Source organism: Thalassophryne amazonica, chromosome 1 (genome assembly GCF_902500255.1).
Source record: "Thalassophryne amazonica chromosome 1, fThaAma1.1, whole genome shotgun sequence".
NCBI classification, from domain to species: Eukaryota; Metazoa; Chordata; class Actinopteri; order Batrachoidiformes; family Batrachoididae; genus Thalassophryne; species Thalassophryne amazonica.
The window spans coordinates 94,868,450-94,885,401 of NC_047103.1; the positions used below are offsets into that span (position 1 = coordinate 94,868,450).

General features: G+C 38.6%; 1 protein-coding gene across 1 annotated transcript in view; it reads right to left on the minus strand.

Annotated features, from left to right (window-relative positions):
- cubn (cubilin (intrinsic factor-cobalamin receptor)) overlaps positions 1-16,952 on the minus strand; it is a 362,295-nt gene that overhangs the window by 338,677 nt on the left and 6,666 nt on the right. The window contains exons 4-6 of the mRNA XM_034169223.1: positions 14,012-14,050; positions 13,827-13,928; positions 11,897-12,000 (exon numbers count right to left, since the gene is read on the minus strand). Of these exons, the coding sequence (XP_034025114.1) occupies positions 11,897-12,000; positions 13,827-13,928; positions 14,012-14,050 (245 nt within the window). The remainder of the gene's footprint in view (positions 1-11,896; positions 12,001-13,826; positions 13,929-14,011; positions 14,051-16,952) is intronic.

Here is a 16,952-nt window from a genome sequence, read left to right on the forward strand (position 1 = left end):
TTTACAATTCACACGCCGTATCTGTGATAGAAACAGTCGGTGGTCATTTATTGAGAAATCTAACTGGCGGAGGGTTTTACGCTTTAAACGCTTATTTGGTTGTGAAAAGCTCCACAAAAACTTCTACTTTTCGAGCTGATGCTGACTGTTTGCATAAATTTTTGGCTGAGTGGGGAAACGTCTGACATTATATAGCCAATATGTTTTTTTTCTTACTTTATGGACCTTTAAAAACTTTAGTCATATTACTAAATCATTGTTTTTCTTTTTTTCTTACCTCATGAAGGCGACTCTCTCTCCGGCTCCCCGTGTCGTCTAATAACCCTCTGGGCTTCATTTGTCTTCTTCTTCTCGTTAAACCAGAATAAACTTTTTATGCATCGCAATTATTCTCTCTCAAAAACATTCATTAATATCAGTCCAAAATATCCTCGAACCTCCGGGCATCTTGCAGGAGCGACGGTCACGTCTCGCCACAAACTGAAAGAAAAGATGCGACTTATTAAATATTTAGCCTACACTTTAAAAAAAAAACGTCATGATGTGATTTTTTTCTTCTTACCGTGTAACACGAGTCCGTCCCCGCGGCGCCCTGTTGACGGTTCGACAGACCTCCGTCGGTTAGAACACACCAGCTCCGCGTTATTAACCTGTATTTTTAATATAAATGAGATTTCAGAGGGTTTACTATCTCTGCTGCTGTGTCTGGGGGAAAAAACGTGATTAAACAGCGTTAAATAAACTCCTAACAGAATATCCACAAACTGTAACACAGACCATACTTATTAATGAAATATTTACACTTTAAAAAGTTATGAGCTGATTTTCTTACGTCATAAAGGAGAGTCTGTCCCTGGCCTGTCGTGTCTCTAAATGATCCTCTGGGGTTAATTTGTCAGGCCGAATTCTTCTGCTCCATCAGAATAAACTTTTCTCACCGTGGGGCTCTATATCTAACAAAAAAACATCATTTAAAAATGTTTTTACCGCCGAGGATCTTTTTTAAAAAAAACAAAACAGAAGCATTTCTATCAAAAGATTACTTAATTCACTTGCCGTGAAAGACTTTCGCACTCTGAAGAAAAGAAAACTTCATTCCGAGAGAATGAACGTCTGCTCCGGTCAGCGGCTGGAATGAAGGAAAAACACTGCAGCAGGAGGCGGGACAGAAAACTGGACCAGCCTCCAAAACAAGCTCATTACCCACAGGTATCAGGTTTTATGGTGGACCCAAAAAACACACGTAATCATCGATCAGGGGATTTAGCCTGACACCTCGGACCGAGGGACACAGCAGGACCTCAGAAAAATATTGCTTCAAACGGGATCTGTGACGCTGGTCCGGTTTGTCAAAAGAGGTGCGACCTTTTGCGCTAAACACCCCAAATACACACACACAGGCACACACTTTTAAGAGCAAATATCCCCAGACCCGCGCGTGTAGTGGTCCCATATTATGAACAAAAGTGGATGGATAGCAAAGTCATGACGGATAATACAGAAATAGTGAACCTTTTAATAGTTGCACTAAAAGAATAAAACGCTACTCACAGGAGAATTAGTTTTCCCAGCTTCAGCCTGTCTTATTCCAGACATGTCAGAAACCACATGAACAAAACATCTACATATCTTTAACACCAAAGAGATTTAAATATATCCGTACATACATATGTACATACTCATATTTTTTCCCATTTCTATTCCCATGTTTCCTTTTTGTGAATATTTACAAATAAAATAAAGGTCACTGCGTGTATTAAATATATATCAGCGCCACCGGGGCGTCGTACCAAGATGTGCTGTCTTTATACACCGAAAATACTATCGCAAACCATGATCTGGTTTCTGATTTTGTGAAAAGATATCGTAATTGCCTTAAGAAAAGGGGTAATACCTCCTGTATCCAGCTACAAGGACCTTCGCACACTTTTAAATGCTGTGACAGCTTGTGTTAACCTTTGATCCTAATTTTTTTTTAATGTTTTTTCACGTGAAAATGTAACCCCTGTCTTGGGACAACCTCCCGATCATACCTTTTAAAGTTTTATCGCGTTTGCACGCTTTAAAACATTGTTATTAAGTACAGAAAGAAGTGTTAATCTTTGATCCTAAATTTTTTTAATGTTTTTTTTCACCTGAAAATGGGTTGGATGTGTGAGAGCGGCCTTCCGATCATACCTTTAAAGTTTTACCGCGTTTGGATAATTTAAAACGTCGTTATTAAGCGCAGAAAGAAGCGTTGACCTTTGACCTTGAATTTTTTATGCGCGTTTTTTTGTGAAAAAATGCTTCTGGTGTGTTGAGAACGCTCTCCCGATCATACCTTTAAAGTTTTACCGCGTTTGGACGTGTTTAAAAATTGTCACGGCTCGTGTTAATCTTTGATCCTAAAATTTTTTAATGTTTTTTTTGCCTGAAAACGGACCGGATGTGTTGAGAGCGGCCTCCCGATCATACCTTTAAAGTTTTATCGCGTATGCACGCGTTTAAATATTGTCCCTCACATAAAACATGTTCAAGCTAAAATATCTAAAAATATTTCTAGTACCCTCAACAAAGCAAAAATATTTATTGAATTACAAAGCTCTACATATTTTATATCATTCACTTGTTTCGCCATATCTGAATTACTGCGTGGACGTTTGAGGCAACATTTACAAATCCTCACTTCGACCATTACCTTTATGATACCTTGTCAGTATTCATGACAGCCAATTAAGCAGTGTCTTTACTATAACCTTGATTAGCAATTTTAATGCGTATTCTTTATTCTATACAACATATAGCCTATTGAAATGATGTAAACTAAGGTGCAGCAATACAAATTCTATGGAAAAGAAGAGACTTACATGATTAATTATAACATTTATTAAAATAAGGGCTTACTTTCATCAATCAGCAACTCCGTCACTACATAAACGGAAAGTTCACCCCTTAAAAGTCAAAATTCAGCCAAAAGAGGGGCACCTATTCTCGTTTTGAGCTTCTCACAAACCTTCATGCGCTGCGTCTCCTGGAACTCACCGTGGAAGAATATGAAGAGCTATTGTGGAATACTTTCGAGCAAAACTGCTGACAAAGATGTTCAGATGGTTCTTGCAGGATGCTAAGGTGACACTCCATGTGGTCCGGCTGCTGATGGTCTATTTCAGAGAGCCCACGGATGGGCTTGTCCTTCTTGCAGACGTAAGTTTGTTCCTCTTCTTTCTTAAATTTTTATTGCATTGAATAATATTCTCACAACATGTATATATTTTCTGTACCCTATAGTCATCTTCCATAGGCTGACATCGAGAAGACCCTCACCCTGCCCATGATCTAATAACACTGCTTGGTATTTGGTGAATTCGCGCATTCGCATCAGATGAGCCGAAGTTATAGTCATCCCAGCAAAGCATGAATGTTAACCCGATTAGAGATATTTTCAAGATGCTTTCTGAAATAACTCCAATTTCATATTTCAGATGGGACAGAGCGTGTAACTGTGACGCTGTAATTTCAGTGTACTACAGTACCAAGAGGAGGCTGCCAGCACACTTGAATTCCTTCAAAAGTAAGCCTCTTCTTCTCCAATTGACCTATTCACAGCAGTCATTTTGACATTAAATTGTATGGTCAACTCTCTCGTGGTGCTGTAATGACATAAATTGAAATGAAATTAACGATAGAAGGTTCACTTCTTCTATAAACAACAACCCTCTTTTGGAGTGACAAGATTAGGAATGAACATATCAGAGGGACGGCTCAGGTGGGACGGTTTGGAGACAGAGTCAGAGAGGCGAGATTGTGATGGTTTGGACGTGCAGAGGAGGGACCCATAGGGAGAAGGATGCTGAGGATGGAGCCACCAGGCAGGAGGAAACGAGGGAGGGCAGAGAGGAGGTTCATGGATGTGCTGAGGGAGGACATGCGGGTGGTTGGTGTGACAGAGGACAGGGTGAGAAGGAAACGATTGATCTGCTGTGGCAACCCCTAATGGGAACGGCTGAAAGACAAAGAAGATGCTGAAGATCCCGTCCAAATTACTAGTGATTGTTTATCAACAATCCTGTATGTCCATATGTTTGGAATGCGCCAATAGCCATCTCATCAATAGCCACACTGCTCAAGAACCTGATGGATCTTGAGTGGAATTTCATATAGGTGACTAAGAACGCTCTACTCCCGCTCGTCTTGTCAGCAGTGTTTAAATTTTGACTTTTAAGGGGTGAACTTTCCGTTTATGTAGTGACGGAGTTGCTGATTGATGAAAGTAAGCCCTTATTTTAATAAATGTTATAATTAATCATGTAAGTCTCTTCTTTTCCATAGAATTTGTATTGCTGCACCTTAGTTTACATCATTTCAATAGGCTATATGTTGTATAGAATAAAGAATACGCATTAAAATTGCTAATCAAGGTTATAGTAAAGACACTGCTTAATTGGCTGTCATGAATACTGACAAGGTATCATAAAGGTAATGGTCGAAGTGAGGATTTGTAAATGTTGCCTCAAACGTCCACGCAGTAATTCAGATATGGCGAAACAAGTGAATGATATAAAATATGTAGAGCTTTGTAATTCAATAAATATTTTTGCTTTGTTGAGGGTACTAGAAATATTTTTAGATATTTTAGCTTGAACATGTTTATGTGAGGGACAATATTTAATCGCGTGCATACGCGATAAACTTTAAAGGTATGATCGGGAGGCCGCTCTCAACACATCCGGTCCGTTTTCAGGCAAAAAAAAACATTAAAAAATTTTAGGATCAAAGATTAACACGAGCCGTGACAATTTTTAAACACGTCCAAACGCGGTAAAACTTTAAAGGTATGATCGGGAGAGCGTTCTCAACACACCAGAAGCATTTTTTCACAAAAAAAACGCGCATAAAAAATTCAAGGTCAAAGGTCAACGCTTCTTTCTGCGCTTAATAACGACGTTTTAAATTATCCAAACGCGGTAAAACTTTAAAGGTATGATCGGAAGGCCGCTCTCACACATCCAACCCATTTTCAGGTGAAAAAAAACATTAAAAAAATTTAGGATCAAAGATTAACACTTCTTTCTGTACTTAATAACAATGTTTTAAAGCGTGCAAACGCGATAAAACTTTAAAAGGTATGATCGGGAGGTTGTCCCAAGACAGGGGTTACATTTTCACGTGAAAAAACATTAAAAAAAAATTAGGATCAAAGGTTAACACAAGCTGTCACAGCATTTAAAAGTGTGCGAAGGTCCTTGTAGCTGGATACAGGAGGTATTACCCCTTTTCTTAAGGCAATTACGATATCTTTTCACAAAATCAGAAACCAGATCATGGTTTGCGATAGTATTTTCGGTGTATAAAGACAGCACATCTTGGTACGACGCCCCGGTGGCGCTGATATATATTTAATACACGCAGTGACCTTTATTTTATTTGTAAATATTCACAAAAAGGAAACATGGGAATAGAAATGGGAAAAAATATGAGTATGTACATATGTATGTACGGATATATTTAAATCTCTTTGGTGTTAAAGATATGTAGATGTTTTGTTCATGTGGTTTCTGACATGTCTGGAATAAGACAGGCTGAAGCTGGGAAAACTAATTCTCCTGTGAGTAGCGTTTTATTCTTTTAGTGCAACTATTAAAAGGTTCACTATTTCTGTATTATCCGTCATGACTTTGCTATCCATCCACTTTTGTTCATAATATGGGACCACTACACGCGCGGGTCTGGGGATATTTGCTCTTAAAAGTGTGTGCCTGTGTGTGTGTATTTGGGGTGTTTAGCGCAAAAGGTCGCACCTCTTTTGACAAACCGGACCAGCGTCACAGATCCCGTTTGAAGCAATATTTTTCTGAGGTCCTGCTGTGTCCCTCGGTCCGAGGTGTCAGGCTAAATCCCCTGATCGATGATTACGTGTGTTTTTTGGGTCCACCATAAAACCTGATACCTGTGGGTAATGAGCTTGTTTTGGAGGCTGGTCCAGTTTTCTGTCCCGCCTCCTGCTGCAGTGTTTTTCCTTCATTCCAGCCGCTGACCGGAGCAGACGTTCATTCTCTCGGAATGAAGTTTTCTTTTTCTTCAGAGTGCGAAAGTCTTTCACGGCAAGTGAATTAAGTAATCTTTTGATAGAAATGCTTCTGTTTTGTTTTTTTTAAAAAAGATCCTCGGCGGTAAAAACATTTTTAAATGATGTTTTTTTGTTAGATATAGAGCCACACGGTGAGAAAAGTTTATTCTGATGGAGCAGAAGAATTCGGCCTGACAAATTAACCCCAGAGGATCATTTAGAGACACGACAGGCCAGGGACAGACTCTCCTTTATGACGTAAGAAAATCAGCTCATAACTTTTTAAAGTGTAAATATTTCATTAATAAGTATGGTCTGTGTTACAGTTTGTGGATATTCTGTTAGGAGTTTATTTAACGCTGTTTAATCACGTTTTTTCCCCCAGACACAGCAGCAGAGATAGTAAACCCTCTGAAATCTCATTTATATTAAAAATACAGGTTAATAACGCGGAGCTGGTGTGTTATAACCGACGGAGGTCTGTCGAACCGTCAACAGGGCGCCGCGGGGACGGACTCGTGTTACACGGTAAGAAGAAAAAAATCACATCATGACGTTTTTTTTTTTAAAGTGTAGGCTAAATATTTAATAAGTCGCATCTTTTCTTTCAGTTTGTGGCGAGACGTGACCGTCGCTCCTGCAAGATGCCCGGAGGTTCGAGGATATTTTGGACTGATATTAATGAATGTTTTTGAGAGAGAATAATTGCGATGCATAAAAAGTTTATTCTGGTTTAACGAGAAGAAGAAGACAAATGAAGCCCAGAGGGTTATTAGACGACACGGGGAGCCGGAGAGAGAGTCGCCTTCATGAGGTAAGAAAAAAAGAAAAACAATGATTTAGTAATATGACTAAAGTTTTTAAAGGTCCATAAAGTAAGAAAAAAAACATATTGGCTATATAATGTCAGACGTTTCCCCACTCAGCCAAAAATTTATGCAAACAGTCAGCATCAGCTCGAAAAGTAGAAGTTTTTGTGGAGCTTTTCACAACCAAATAAGCGTTTAAAGCGTAAAACCCTCCGCCAGTTAGATTTCTCAATAAATGACCACCGACTGTTTCTATCACAGATACGGCGTGTGAATTGTAAAAATTACAGCTTCTGTGTGTTTTCAGTGGAACTTCTGCAAAACAACCGCATTTAAATCTTTATCCACGTTAAAAGGACATGAGATTTATAATTATACGCTCTGAACAAATGCACAGATTCTACATGACACACTTTCCTCTTGTCACACTGACAGCAGTGTGTCGGCTCACAGGCTGTTAATGTTTTTGACAGAATTGGTCGGAAATGTGCAACTTTCAAGTGCCTGGTGCAGCTTTTTACAAATCATAAAACAGCTGAGTAACAACAGTGAGTTTTAACATTAGAACTCTTACCCTCCTGATGTTGGTCAACTCGTGTATTTCAGATTCATTTTAATAAATGTTCACCTTTCTGTAGCAGTTGTTAGCTAAACTAGTTTGTTCATAATTACAAGCGGTTTTTAAAAACACGTTGTACAATTTTTTACTGCGGATTATTCGCTCTTTAGGGTATTTCTACATGCCTTACACTGTAAAAAATAATAAGATGACTTTACTAAAAATGAAAATAATCAAAAAATGCAAACTTGCTGCCTTACAAAGTAATTTATGTTGTCTTGAAGCAGATTTGATTACCTTAATTATTGCGAGTGTCCAGTACTCAAATACACTTAAAATCTAGATTACAGTAACTTGTTTATTTTGCTGTACTGAAAAAAATAAATTACAGTAATGTATTTACTGTGAGCATTCAGCAAGTGACGGCTTAATTCTCAAAATAGTTTTGTTCATTCATCATATTCAGGTCAACTTAATTTTCTTGAAGCTACAGCTTGAAAACTGAGTCTGGTTAACTTAATTCGTTTGTATGTTAGGATGCATTTACAGTGTACAGAGAGAGTGCGGCTCAAACCAAAGTCAAATTCCATGTATTCTGTGGATACTTGGCCATTAAAAGCTGTTCTGATTCAGATTCTGATAAACCAAAAAATGCTGATGAACCCTGTTTTATTTGAAACTTCAAAGTTGTTGCTTCAGTTCTCCGTCATTCAGTTATCTGTGATTTTCAGGGAACACTTGACATAAAATGCTGACGGCTGATTTTCATATTAAAACAATACATGTCTCCCTTTTGGAAAGTCTCCCAAGAAATCTGATCAGAGAATCTTGATGTCTTCAGGGTGTATTAAAAACTAACCAGGAGAAAGCTGCTTTCAAGAACAGTTTCAGTTATTTTTTTGACCCACTTCAGATGTTTCTTGGTCAGAATGAGGTGGTAAAGCAGGAACTTGCAGCGATACAAGTGAGCAAAGAAAATGTTTAGATTTAGGACTTAACATCCAAGCTGCTGGCATGTGAACGTTACCGTGAAGTGTTGAGATAAGGATTTGATGTTTGAATCCCAAAATGTGTAAAATATAATAAGTTGACTTTACAAAAAAAAAAATGCGAACTTGTTGCCTTAGAAAAGTGGCTTTGAGCAGACTTGAGTTTATTATACGCAGCTGGAGACACAATAATCATCTATCAGCTAATTTACAGCGACAGCCTGATGGTTACCCTTTAATAAACATGGACGTATGCTTTTTTCTTCATGTAAGTGGACCAAATTTGTGTTTAATAACCATGAAAATATGCTTTTTTCTTCAGGTAACTGGAACAAGTACTTTTTTCTTAATGTTTTCCTTCATGTATGTTGTGTTTAATAAACATGAACGTATACTTTTTTTCTTCATGTAAGTGGACCAAATACTTTTTTCTTAATGTTTTCCTTCACGTATGCTGTGTTTAATAAACATGAACAATTGCTTTTTTCTCTGTGTGTGACTTTAATGAATGTAATAAAGCACATATTCTAAACCTTATACAGCCTGTGTTCTTTCCTATAATATTGTTGAAAAGGGTAAATTGTTTTTCAAACGAGGTTTTTTGTGAAAAACACTTACTGGTACCTTTTGCTCTAAAAATACCATCTGGCCTGACACCCAGCCACCCTGCCGGGAGTGACGGAGAAGAAACTTTGTTTTTTTCCGCCTTCATCACCTCTGGGCGGCATCTCCGATCAGCGGGTGTCCCGCGCACCATGATGATCGGGTAATATCTTAAAAGAAACACCATTTGGCGTGAGTGATAAGGAGCATTGTTTATTGAAACATCCTTTGGCGTGAGTGATAAGGAGCATTGTTTATTGTTCTTCGGGTTCATCACCTCGGGGCAGCATCTCCGCTCAGCGGGTGTCCCGCCACACACACACACACACACACACACACACACACACACACACACACGCGCGCACACACACGCACACACACACGCACACACACACACGCACACACACAGACACAGCGTCTGCAACAGGTTTTACAGCCGTGGGGTCATGTTTCCGCGAGCAGCTCTATGCGTGGGTATTTGACCGTCTTGCTGCAAAGACTTACAACCGAGAGACGGCTATTTGTACCCCTTCTTTAATTTACGAATTAAAAAACAGAAAAGGAAACGTAATAATTTAAGAATTAAAAATATTAAAGGGGCATTAAATAATAGACACTGATTTATGTTTAATTATTTCAGAATTAGTTAATTCTTTAATACATTAAAAAGATCTAGGTATTTTTTATCATTCTTTAATTCATGAAATAAAATGACATTAAAATATTAGACCCTGGGTGGGAGGGGAGGTATGGCTTGGAGGCGGTGCTTGGCCGGGGTTAGGGGAGGAGCTTGGGGTGGGGCTAGGGGAGGAGCCAGGGGCGGAACTAGGGGAGGAGCCGGGGGCGGGGCTTAGGGGCGGGACATACTGACGTCATCGACTCTGATTGGATGTGACGTCATAAGGGGCGGGGGCTCGGAGGCGGGACTAGGGGCGGGGCTTAGGGACGGGGCATAATGACGTCATCGATTATGATTGGCTGTGATGTCATAAGGGGCGGGGCTTGGAGGCGGGACTAGGGGAGGGGCTTAGGGGCGGGACATAGTGACGTCATCGATTCTGATTGGCTATGACGTCATAGAGGGGGCGGGGCTTAGTGACGTGGCCGATTTTGATTGGCAGCTGTCACTTTTTTGACGAAAGGTGGGTCAGTTTTCTCTCTAACAACAGCTAAACAGTGCTTTGTCTGTGTGGCACAACCTTGTATGCTCGGCCACAACTTATGTTCCAGACAGTAGCTATCAGCAATGTTGTTATTTTGCCTCTCTGAGCTCAGTGTCTGTATTAACCACACCCCCTGGGGCAAGTTATGCTCCCAAGGCTTAAATGTGCTGACGGGGAGGGCAGGCTTTGCCTTTCCACCCTCCTGCAGACTTTTGTACTGTGTGGGTCCAGTGGGGGACTTCAAGCTTGAATAAATTACCAAAATAAATTACCATTAAACCCCCAATGGGGTTTGGGACTCTCCACCTTTTGGTTGTAATAACTAAAGAAGCCTTTTGGATGAGAGTTGAAACATCTTCAAGACTAAAGAAGCCTTTCAGATGAGAGGTGAAATGTCTTCAAGAAACTTAAAAGTCCAGTTGCCTTTTTTCAAGCTCCAGAGATGACTATGACCTGGATGACTGAGAAGCTACACGGACGAGTACTGTCTATAACTTTATAAATACATTTGCTTGTGTCATTAAAGGATATTGCATAAACTGTGAATAAAATATAATTTTTGACACAAACTGCTCTCAGTGTGGTCCAAGTGTTCTGTTCATGGAATATTTGCTTCACATTAGACTAAAGAGCATCAGTGTGGATGGATTCAAAACCTATTTATCCCAAATATTCGATAAAATACTAACTACTAGTCACTCTAAAATGCTACTTAAAGAGAAAAACACTCAGTCATGGACAACAGAGTAAAATATTTCTGGTTGCAACAGTGGATTTTGTCCAGGGGTGATTACAGGGGTAGGAAAATTGTTTACAGTGCCAACACACAGTGCAACAGATAAGAGAATATTTACAGATGAATCTTTCAAATGGTGATACAAGCACCAAATTTGGCACAAATGCTCCTTAGACATTACTCTTTTGAGAAAGAAGACTATCCACTTGAATTTTCAATAGGCAGCCAGGTTGGGGTCAATGAAGAACTACATAGGGGTCACAATTAAAACATGCTCCAATCATACTGAAAACTATTATACGTCTGATCATAAAGATTCCAAAAAGGTATCTTTGACAGAATGTTATGAAGGTATGGGGTAAAAACAGCAAAAAATGTGACAAAGGTCAATTTCAGTTTGTACATGAAGCCAAAGTTAAAGTTGCTCCAATTTTGGTAAAAAAGTGATACAAATTCTAGGTTGAGCTAATGGGATTAATAAATGGAATAATTCTGATGTGTTGAATGTTTACTGTCCAAAATAAAGGTCAAACAATGTCAACGTCCATTGGATTCTATGGTGCATGACATATGTTATCCTGTAACATGATAACTAAGTATGACACGTAGTGTAAACTATCCCCCCTGAAACAGCCTTGGCCACCCCAATGAAAAAAGTCTAGCTGTGCCCCTGTCAGGAGGACATGTCATTTGTGACATTTTGGCCCTGTGGTGCATTTCTCTCTGCGCAATTCACGAGGATCCTCAAGCCAACGGTACTCCCAGGACCCAGGGTGGTTCCATAGTGTGGAATGCAGCAGTGTCCAACACCACCACATGCTCCCACAGATGACCTGACCTCTGACAGGTATGCAAAATATTTTAACACAGAGGCAAAATGGAATTATAAACTTGACAAACAAATTGTGAAAGAAAAATAATCATAAAAACAGGAATTACTGCTATTGCATTTATAGAAGAAAAATGTTACAAGAAGATGAAGACCTACGAGAATGACCCCGCTGAGTTGATACATGTTGCTCCATTCTGGCAAGCCTGTGATGTCCCAGAGTACACCTGACATTCATTCACATCTACTGCACAGTTTGGACCCTGAAAGAGGCAAAAACAAACAAACAAACAGTTCACAGTCAGTTTGAAATAAAACAGATGAGACTAGACTTTCACAATTTCCACAAAACAACACTGTGTTCACAGTAAATGAGGTAAAGTCGGGTCAGCAGCTCTTTAAATAATCCACAGACTAGTAGTGATGTGCGGTATGACCAAAAAGTTGTACCACTGAAATTTATTAGTGCCATTATCATTCATACTATTCTTATTACTATTACTGGTAATAGAATAGTAGTAGTAGTATATTTTTCATGAGTGGGCATTTATATAGATTTGTGGATTATGTTATTGTCAGTGTCAGGCGTACATAGAGTGTGTGTCCCTTCGGCTGCACCCTTGTTTCAACTCGGGGTCACCACAGCAGATCCAAGGTGGATCTGCATGTGGATTTGGCACAAATTTTACGCCGGATGCACTTCCTGACACAACTCCACATTACATGGGTTTTGAACTGGGAATCTTCCACACTGAAATTATTTGAATTAATTTATTTCTCTATCTCTGCTTGTTCTTTAATCGATTGTAGCAACACAACTCATCCAAGCAAATAAATTACTATGCCACCTTGTGAACAGTATTGAATTTGCATTTGGTAGCTGTTCTTTGGGACTCTCAATATGATGTCAAAATAGGTGTTTATGCAAGTAAAGGTGCAATAGTTTGAGGATGACTGGGGACATAAAGCAGTCTTTGTTTTTAAGACAGAGGTTGATAGACACAGAGAAGGAATTCCAAAAGGCAAAAGTATCCATGGAGGGACAATCCATAAAAGCAATCCGCATCTACAGAATTTCAAAACACAGATGATCATAAAACCAGGTAAACAGTACAAAACCAGCAGGTAATCTCAGAAAACAAGAGCAAACAGCAACATTAGCTATGCTATATGATTTGAAAGCAGCAAGAAGCTTTGGTACTAGATCTCATAATGTGAAACATAATCAGCAAGGAAACAAGTGCATACATGACCAGAAAACAAGAGTTAACTGGAAGAAAGCCATGAAAAATAACAAAATCAAAATAAAAGCACAAACCTAAGTGCAGAATATGACCATGACAGAAGGAGGCCATAATTAGGCTGAAAAACAAAAAACATCAGGCAAATAGCAAAAACTCGAGTAGTGGCCAAATTAAGAATTTGGTATATTCTTGAAAAGAAAGAATGTACTATTAAGTTAAGCAACACCAAAAGGTCTGGAAGGCCACAGAAGACTATCAAAGTGGATGATTGGCAGAATTCTTTTCTTGGTGAAGAAATACTTCACAATGTTGAGCTTTATCAAGGACAATCGAGAGGAGGTAGGTGTATTATTGTTAAAGTCTACAATCAAGAGGCGCCTACATGGATGTTGATACAAGGGATTTAAGGCAAGATGCAAACAGCTGGTAACACTCAAGATCAGGAAGACCAGAGGAGACTCTGCTAGAAAATATCTAAAAAAAAAAAAAAAAAAAAGCCTGCCTAGTTCTGCAATAAGATTATTGGGACAGATTAAACCAAGATTACCTTGCATCAGAATGATGAGAAGTGAAGCATACAGGATAGAAAAGAAACAGCTTATGATCTGAAGCACACCACATTCATGATGTAGTGATTTTCCAGTCAGGCTGGGATTTGAACCAAGGATCTTCTGGTCTCAAGCCCAATGCCTTAACCACTAGACCATCACCAAATGCTATAACACTCCAATTCTGAGACTTTGGCAGCTGTTGTATTGGTTGGCCACTTGTGTGTTGCTATCAGTAAGGTGAATGAATTTTTCTCTTATTTTTGTAAGCCCCTATATATGATGGGATGTACTCACAGCCCAGTTGGTGGGACACAAACAGTGATATGAATTCAACAGGTTCAGACATGTTCCTCCATTTTGACAGGGATTACTGCTGCATGACACCACATGGACTGCCTGTAAGACAAGAAGCAATTAATGAAAACCCACACATTGGTACACAGCATTCTTCAGCCTATTATTAATATTAAATGTCTCACCGATTCAAGAGCTGCAACTTTATTCTGAAGTGATGAAACCTGGGAAGTGTAACAAGAAGAAAAAAATGTTTTAGTTGTTTAATGTTTTAATGTCCAAGAAACAGAACATGTTACAGTTTTTAAAAAACAGTGTTGAATGATATGGACCATTATCTTGGTACATCCCCTTTGTGGGATTTTAATCATCTGGTGCATTTAAACAGCATCTCAAATGCTATATTCACATTTCTGTCTTGTGTTCACTTCACACTGTCTTGTGTTCACACTGTTCACACGTTCATATTTTTAAGTGAACTGTGTGTGTGTTTACACAGCATTCATGCTGACACAGACCAAATACAAATCAGTTCTAATATCTTATAAGAGAACCCATGCATGAATAATAGTAGTGCTATGTGACTAAAAAATTAATCCAGGTTTTGAGTATATTTCTTATTGTTACATGGAAAACAAGGTACCAGTAGATTCAGTAGATTCTCACAAATCCAACAACACCAAGCATTCATGATATGCACACTCTTAAGGCTATGAAATTGGGCTATTAGTAAAAAAAAAAAGTAGAAAAGGGGGTGTTCACAATAATAGTAGCATCTGCTGTTGATGCTACAAACTCAAAACTGTTATGTTCAAACTGCTTTTTTAGAAATCCCGTGAATCACTAAACTAGTATTTAGTTGTATAACCACAGTTTTTCATTATTTCTTCACATCTGCGAGGCATTAATTTTGTTGGTTTGGAACCAAGATTTTGCCCGTTTACTAGTGTGCTTGGGGTCATTTGTTGAAACACCCATTTCAAGGGCATGTCCTCTTCAGCATAAGGCAACATGACCTCTTCAAGCATTTTGACATATTCAAACTGATCCATGATACCTGGTATGCGATATATAGGCCCAACACCATAGTAGGAGAAATATGCCCATATCATGATGCTTTCACCACCATGCTTCACTGTCTTCACTGTGAACTGTGCCTTGAATTCAGAGTTTGGGGGTCGTCTCACAAACTGTCTGCGGCCCTTGGACCCAAAAAGAACAATTTTACACTCATCAGTCCACAAAATATTCCTCCATTTCTCTTTAGGCCAGTTGATGTGTTCTTTGGCAAATTGTAACCTCTTCTGCACATGTCTTTTATTTAACAGAGGGACTTTGTGAGGGATTCTTGCAAATAAATGAGCTTCACAGAGGCATCTTCTAACTGTCACAGCACTTACAGGTAACTCCAGACTGTCTTTGATCATCCTGGAGCTGATCAATGGGTGAGCCTTTGCCATTCTGGTTATTCTTCTATCCATTTTGATGGTCGTTTCCGTTTTCTTCCACGCATCTCTGTTTTTGTTTTTTTTTGTTTTGTTTTGTTTTTTTGTCCATTTTAAAGCATTGGAGATCATTGTAGATGAACAGCCTATAATTTTTTGCACCTGCATATAAGTTTTCCCCTCTCCAATCAACATTTTAATCAAACTACACTGTTCTTCTGAACAATGTCTTGAACGTCCCATTTTCCTCGGGCTTTCAAAGAGAAAAGCATGTTCAACAGGTGCTGGCTTCATCCTTAAATAGGGGACACCTGATTCACACCTGTTTGTTCCACAAAATTGACGAACTCACTGACTGAACGCCACACTACTATTATTGTGAACACCCCCTTTTCTACGTTTTTTTTACTAATAGCCCAATTTCATAGCCTTAAGAGTGTGCATATCATGAATGCTTGGTCTTGTTGGATTTGTGAGAATCTACTGAATCTACTGGTACCTTGTTTCCCATGTAATAATATGAAATACACTCAAAACCTGGTTTAATCTTTTTAGTCACATAGCACTACTATTATTCTGAACACTACTGTACATATATATATATATATATATATATATATATATATATATATATATATATATATATATATATATATATATATATATATATTGAATAAATATAAATGCAACACTTTTGTTTTTGCTCCCCTTTTTTAATGAGCTGAACTCAAAAATCTAAAACATTTTCTATATTAAAAAAGCCCTATTTCCTCAAATATTGTTCACAAATCTGTCTAAATTTGTGTTAGTGAGCACTTCTCCTTTGCCAAGATAATCCATCCCACCTCACAGGTGTGCCATATCATGATGCTGATTAGTCAGCATGATTATTGCACGGATTTACCTTGGGCTGGCCACAATAAAAGGCTACTCTGAAATGTTCAGTTTTATCACACAGCACAATGCCACAGATGTTGCAAGTTTTGAAGGAGCATGCAGTTGGCATGCAGACTGCAGAAATGTCCACCAGAGCTTCTGCCCTTGAACTGAATGTTCATGAGCAAAAACAAGTATTGTGTGTATGTTTTTGTTCAGATTACTGTTATTGTTTCTACAGCTTAAATGAAGTACAACTGGAGTAAATTCAGTTGATTGGACATGATTTGGAAAGGCACACAGCTGTCTACATACGATTGTATGCAAAGGTTTGGACAGCCCTGTTAATTTTCATGATTTTCCTCTATAAATCATTGGTTGTATGGATCAGAAATTTCAGTTAAATACGTATATCATATAGCAGATGAACACAATGATATTTGAGAAGTGAAATGAAGTTTCTTGTATTTACAGAAAGTGTGCAATAATTATTTAAACAAAATTGGGCAGGTGCATAAATTTGGGCACCCTTGTCATTTTATTGATTTGAATACATGTAGCACTAATAATTGGAACACAAAATTGGTTTGGTAAGCTCATTGATCCTTGACCTCCTGACACAGATGAATCCAATCATGCAAAAGGGTATTTAAAGGTGGCCATTTGTATATGTTTCTCCTCTTTGTGTCTCTTCTAATGAGTGGCAACATGGGAGCCTCTAAACAACTCTCAAATGACCTGAAAATAAAGATTGTTCAACATCATGGTTTAGAGGAAGGATACAAAACGCTATCTCAGAGATTTC